Here is a 7,082-nt window from a genome sequence, read left to right on the forward strand (position 1 = left end):
GACCGTTAAGCCATAATGGAGGTGGGAGTGTCACACAAATAGTGCCAATTGTCCTTGAATTATCGGGAGGTAACATAACAATTGTCGAACTACAAATCTCCAAGTGCATGGATTTGTTTACTTAGGTCCGACGCATACCCAGAAAAAGACTGTCAAATAGCTGGTGCGGATGAAAACGCATCCTGCAAATTAAAATTGTTCTTGTGCTGCTTCACGTTCTAAGAATTGGCTACTCACTGCACAATTAGCAATTAATCCTTTCCATGAAAAGGGAAATGGAACCCCAGCTCCTTACCATTATCAGGTGCAGAACAATAAATAGTTGGGTAATCCATGAACACATTTTAATGCTTTTATTTGGTTAAATTGTAGCTATAAATGGATTAAATGGAATGTCAAAATTATATAGATATATATAACACAGATTCGACAGCATACCAACAGTTCTCTTTCGGCATCTGTGATTTTAGCACCTTACCATATTCATATCTGGTAGATTCATGGACCAAAAAGTTAAAAAAACCATACAGGAATCATAACTGGAGATGCAAATCTCCATATGAGTAAGTGTAACCACTGCTTAAATCACCACTGAGGCCTCTTTCCCAATTTAAACAACATGATGAGCTGGTTTGTGGATTATGTCAAATTGTGTCTAGATACAATTCATATCTACTGATGTGCTAAGACACTGCATAGAACCTCTTATCCCATGCTCGGAGGTGGTGGGGGTGGGCGTGCTCCCTGGCCCTGCACTTGTGGTCCTGGAAAACCTAGTGGAGGTGGCATTGGAGGTCTTCCCATCTGAGTGCCAGGAGTGAAGTTTGCCATTGAGCCACTACCAACTGTGGGTGGTGGAGGGGCAGGTAGATTCCCACCTGGAGGCATAGGCCTTGGTCCATTCGCCATTGGAGGAGGTGGCGGGGCTCTAGGAGGATTTCCCATTGGAGCTCCTGGTGGGAGTCCTTGTGGTGGTGGGGGTGGCGGCGGTGGAGCTTGAGGCGGAGGTGGCAAAGGAGCTGCTGAGCCATTGGCTGAAGGGGTGGGCTGCGGTTTGTTTGCCTCTGGTGGCTTGATTTTGAAGTACAACTGCAACTGTAAATTGATTCATCCCACATAACCCCCCGTCAGATAAAATTCACAAACAAGATCATTAATTATTAGAAACAAACCAGCGGCTACCCCTCCCTACCAGAGAGGTAAGGTGGACCAATCCAAACCAGCAGATAGGCCTAGGGGTCCAATGTCTTATTTTGATCTGCTGGGAGTGCAGGCCAAAAGAGGACTGCTAGTTAATTAGCTGATTTGGTTTTCATGAATGAAACCAAGTATTCTTGTCCACAGTCCAAAGAGAGTCGTTGAACAACTCAGGACAGTGTTGAACCCCATACAATGGAGAACATGGCTCAAAATTAAACCTCTTGGTTCCCAAGTACAATCAAAATCAGAACTTAAAAAAAGCAGCAGTAGTATAAGTCGGGTGCATAGACTAACCGTGAACATTTTCGAGTCTGGATCCCAATGGGAGAAAAACTTGGGAGTGGATTTGTCGATCTCTGTGCTAGGAACCTGAAATGTATATGCACAGCCAAAAACCTATTGATTACCCAACAATAGCCAAATATATATAATCTGCTTGTAAGCATTTATGTAATTGTATGATTGATTTACCTTGAAAGAAATGATCTCATACGGTTCAGCTGCAAACAGAAGATACTGGTATCTTTTATCAAACGTATGGACCCTCTGCCCAGGAAAATGTCAAAGATGATGAAAGATTACGATTTTGATGTGGTTGGCAAAAAAGTAAAGTTGCAATTTTAACTTAATCCATCCTTTCCAGGTGCGAAAAAAAATAAAAGACCATTCGGAGGAAAAAGCTCACTGTGCACCATCAGAACTACAGTTTTAAGGATTAAATTGGAAATTAGCCCACCTGCTCATAGGATGACATAAAGCGGTGCCTCGGCTTTGTATTATCTTCGATCTCAGGATATTCAATCTGCCAAAAATCGAAGTCACAATTTGTTAATGCCAAGTATGTGCAAAAAATCCTACGGTGATTTGTATCTACTAACTGGAACTGAAAAGACCTTTGCCAGCGAACAGAAAATTATATACGGAGTATATTTTTTGATAAGTAAGATTGTATTAGATAGCGTTCAAATGGGGAACACATCCCATAAAGAGCTACACAAGGCCAAACAGGGCCTCTTAACTCTCAAGGAGTCCAAAAAAATCAACAATCTCCACCATGGATTTATAATTTCTCCCAAAAACCCAACAAAATAGAAGCAAATAATAGTGAACAGAAAATTATATAACATGCTTCTACTTTTGCATTAAAAAACAGTGTCTATGATGATTTTTATTTACAACCAGGAACCGAAAAGGAATTTTGCCTCGGAATAATAAATCATAGAGAGGGAGTGCAGTGCTATTTACACAATGATCATAGAAAGACTCTATCTCTGGACCATATAGCAGTGCAAGCAAGTGATTTTGAATTTTAAAATTTGGTCTTCCAAGAAGCAGTTCAACAAATAGCTTGATGTTTAATATTACTTTCTTTTCCCAATGTTTGATAGTGGAAAAATTATCAATATATGTGTATATATATTGTAATGTATAATGTATGTATACTAAATTTAAATTTAATTTCCACTTTACTTTGCTTACATTAGTAGTGAGATAAGTAATATCTTTATTAAAATTGAGGTCATGTTTTGTCTTTTATAATAGACGTTAACAGTACTAACTTTGACATAGGGTGTTACCGTGTTAGTGATTTTGTTAAAAGTTCATGCTGTTGATGTTTTGGGAGCGAGTTGGGTCTTCAGTGGAATGGTAGTTGATACTCAATGGCTGAAAGTTGGAAAGAGAAGATGCATAATAGTTGAAGCGGCTCATTTTTTGCCTCTTGTGGTTTGAGAAGAATCATAATGTTTTGAACAGGTGAATGGTTTACACAAAAGGTGAAACAATTTTTTTTTTTTTAAGTTCACCATGAAGAGTGAACAACTCCCTATTTTCTTAGATTTCATAGATAGGTTGGATTGTAATGTTTAGTCTTTCTTTAGTATGCTTCCAGTGTAATCGGGTTGCAACCTCTTTGACTTTGCTATTGAACTTTTGTTCATCAAAGAAATTGTATAAATGTTACTTTGTTCTGTTAACTTACCTTATGAAGACACGGTCTCATAAAAAACAAGCTCAGCATAATCTATAACTGGAATCTTCATGAAGCAGAGCATGTTGACAAGAAAGGAGGCAAATTTGGGAACTTCATGGGGCACGCGCCTTGGGGTTTCCATAATGAAATAGTCTCTTAGTTTATGTTATTCTTACAAGTATGCTATTAGTTTGCTTTTATTCATACTCTAATAAGCTGCTGCTTCTTTTTTTTGACAAGTAAAGATGTAATGGAAAGCGTTCAAACGGGAACGCATCCCACAAAAGCTACACAAGGCCTAATAGGGCTCCTAAACTCTCAAAGAGTTCAAAAAATCAACATCTTCCCCATAGATTTACAATTTTTCCCAAGACCCCAACAAGAAAGAGAGATAGCTACCCAATAGAAGATTCTGCTCCCTCAAAAGATCTTCTATTACGTCCAAGCCATAAGCACCACCAAACACACAAGGGCGCTGCCCTCCAAAAATCATGAGCTTGGGCACCCACTATACACCGTTTCCAAGCCTCAATCAGTCCTCGTGAAGAGCGAGGCATAACCCACAGCACCCTGAACAAGCCCAGCAATAAACTCCGGCAACCCCAAGCCACTGGGCAATGCAACAAAAAGTGATCAACAGCAATGGCCTACTGGTCTGATTCAGCTCATTTGGGTCATGCTATTAGGTCATTACGTGGAGTCCTTAGTAAGTCAACTATAGTTTGGGTAGTCAAAGTACCAAATTTCCTATTTTCAAGTTTCAGTCCTAGTATAAGTGCAAGAACTACGAGTACAAATAATTATTGTAATATACCTAATTCAACAGACCTGGGATCTAAAAAATCAAAGATATAGTTTGACGTGTGATGCTACCTTACCTTCTGGGGTGGCTCCCAAGGAATTCTACGTGGATTTTTCCCCCTTCTCATGCTCTTCTTTTATATAATTAGTTATTTGTGTTCACAACTATAGGAAAGTCCATATTTTATTGTCAGAACCTATCTTACCTAGTCCAAATCTAAGCAACCTAGTCCAAGACAACATGTATATGGTAAAATTAAAATTATCAAGTTCGTTTAGTTTTATCTCATCTCATTTGGAACATAAAAATCCCCATTTTAGTTTGTTTGAGGATATGTTTGACAACTGTCCAATATGCAACTCTTCTGAAATAAACCAGCTATCGAGTACATGTGAACTCTTTTTTTTAGGTGCACTATGTCATAAAACTTGAAAGTCATGAAATAAATTCGCACCTGGAATAAAAGCGACCTCTGTTTTGTCTCTGGATCAAATTGTTTCGTCACCCGATAACCAGGCCTACCAATTTTGACTGCAATGACACCAGGAAAAAAAATTAGAAATGTCAAAACACGAAGTAAAAAGCAGAGTGCTGACCTTATAGCTAGACAATTTCTCAGTGAATGGGAAGAAAGCTACATCATCAGTATTATTAAACATAAGAAGTACGAGAGTCAAAAGTACTGTCATTAAAAATAGTTGGACCAACAAAACAGATTAGCTACCACAAAACTAGCATCTAGCTCATTATAAACAATACTAAGTTTAGGTTCTTTATAGAAGTTTGAAGACAAAAATACACTGAACAATATGATAAATTTGTACTAAAGCCTCTGCAGTCTGCTCTCCACTGTTACTGCAAAAAGAAAAACTATTTTACAAGTACTTACAAACCAAAAAATAAATAGAACTACTTCCAATTTTAACAATTTTTATTTTTTTTTAAAAAATACACCAGAATTATTAAATAAAAATCCAGAATAATATGTATACCAAACTATAAAAAAGCTCTCATCATTTTACTGAAGAAAACATGGCAAGACCTAAAATCAATAAGAACCAAGATGACCACTGACAAATTTTATTTTATTTTTTGGTATGTAAGTTACACACATGCACCCAGTGTCATCCCTTCCCTCAATCTTCCATTTGGAAGGGGGAGATAAATCTTGAGCTAAAGGTGGTATAGACAACTAACTCTGCAAGAGCATAATCATGAATGCCATGTCTTTTGGATATAATGTGAAGAAAACATGAACGAGTGACTGCAATATTCGTTGCAAGTCCTTTGATTTATTTATTTTGCCTTACTATTTATGCATGCTTGGATATGTACAATAATGAAAAAATTGAGACAATAAATTTGCATTACCTAAGGGCTTGGCCACTTAATCGTTGATATATATATTTTTTGATAATAAGATCATATTCAAATTTCAAATAATTTTATACCTCCTCTCCATTCATATTCCATTTATCCGTTGAGATGGTGTTTTAGTAATCAGTTATCATTCATATGAGCGCATGACACTATAGTTGAATCATGGTGAACTATTACAGGAGGAGAATCCCATTCACAATAACCAGTTGCCATCCAATCACTATGAATTGTTAACTATAAATGCAAATTCATAGCTACTTAGCAAACTGAATTTTAATTGTTCTTGTTTGATGTTGATATCTTTTCATGCGTTGAGACTGAATTTTAATTGTTCTTGTTTGATGTTGATATCTTTTCATGTGTTGAGAAGTCCAGTGAATTTATATGACGATGGATCATGAGAAAAACAACAATTAGGTAAAATAAGGCAACAATCAAAATCACTGAAAGATTTAAATTACCCATGTGTGCTCCCAAAGTTGGACATTTACTTGACCCTCAAATAAAGTATTTATTCCCACCTCTAATCAAAATTTTCAAATTACACACACTAATGCTCCACGGAGTAACAACAAGAGTAGCATATTGTGCCCATTACGGACCACATGTGCACTATCACCAGCCGTATTAGTTATATTTCAACTCATGACACGGTGGGTTAACAAGCCTACTTGAAATTATGGTATATTGTAGCAAAATATAAACACTTGAACTCATCAAACCATGCCTAGGAAGCCTACTATAAATTATGGTATAAGATAAATTTATAATCTATATTTACAAAAAGATGAAGATTTTACCTGACTTCTTCAGATAGACCTTTCGCTTGTGAGGTTGAGGCTGAATAGGGGCGTCCTTCGCCTCGCGAGCCGCTCTTTTAGCCAAATTGGTCTGGTGTCGCTTTCCTTGTGTATGCGCCAAATAATTCCCCTCGTTGTTGTGCAATGTCAGACAAAGCTTGCATTCATAACTACAGACCAAACAACAAAAAAATTTAATTAAATCCACTAAAAAACACACACATAGAGAGAGATAGAGAAATAAAGGACCTTCCGAGATGATTTCGCATGAAATAGGGATCTTTGGCGAGATCGATGGTTTCTAGGGCGAGTCTCCGCAGCCGCTCACGGCGGTCGATGGCTTCGTTCTGGGCGGAGGCGGCGCCTCCGCTGCCAGGCTTGGAGCCCCACTCTCTGTCCATCGGTATCTCTCTCTAAAAACTCCGGTGCCTGTCTCTCGCTTGATAAGAAGAACGACCTAGTGACCTCAAGAGAATTTCAACTCTGCAAGTGATGATAATGTCACTTCTACACGCAGAAAATAGGCTGGGTTGGGTGTGGGAACTCTGAGTGAATGGGTTGGGTTGAATTCTGGGGGCCCAGAGAAGAATTGTCCAATAAGGACTGATTTTGAACTGTGCTACACCGGCCCGATTCTCGCCCAAGTCTTTGGTTGAAGAATTGGACCCGAAGATAATTACATTTTTGTCAAGGGTTCCACAATTTTCTTTTGGAGAGAATTTTTTTTTGTGTGTTTTGGGTCAGTCTTGGTCGATTGCTGTAGAGTAACTTTAAATGTGAAAAGTAAATAATGATCTTATTTATTTTTTTAAAAAAAATTTGACATAATTTTTCTACAAGGAGAAGACAAAATTATTATTTTATAAATTTAATCAACGGCCGAAAAGAAAATGTGAGGGGTATGAACACACGAACGAGGATCCTCTTC

General features: G+C 37.8%; 1 protein-coding gene across 1 annotated transcript; it reads right to left on the reverse strand.

Moving 5' to 3' along the window:
- Positions 1-383: 383 nt before the first annotated feature.
- Positions 384-6,668, reverse strand: LOC132312984 (uncharacterized). Its single transcript, XM_059811577.1, has 7 exons — positions 6,404-6,668; positions 6,155-6,324; positions 4,429-4,505; positions 1,937-2,002; positions 1,672-1,746; positions 1,495-1,569; positions 384-1,095 (listed from the first exon to the last, which is right to left on the reverse strand). The coding sequence occupies exons 1-7, from the start codon at positions 6,553-6,555 to the stop codon at positions 706-708; spliced, it is 1,005 nt and encodes a 334-aa protein (XP_059667560.1). The 5' UTR covers positions 6,556-6,668; the 3' UTR covers positions 384-705.
- Positions 6,669-7,082: the final 414 nt, after the last annotated feature.

Source organism: Cornus florida, unplaced genomic scaffold, assembly GCF_030987335.1.
Source record: "Cornus florida cultivar Cherokee Brave unplaced genomic scaffold, ASM3098733v1 CherokeeBrave_3.0.0_Hap2_Chr06, whole genome shotgun sequence".
Classification (NCBI taxonomy): Eukaryota; Viridiplantae; Streptophyta; class Magnoliopsida; order Cornales; family Cornaceae; genus Cornus; species Cornus florida.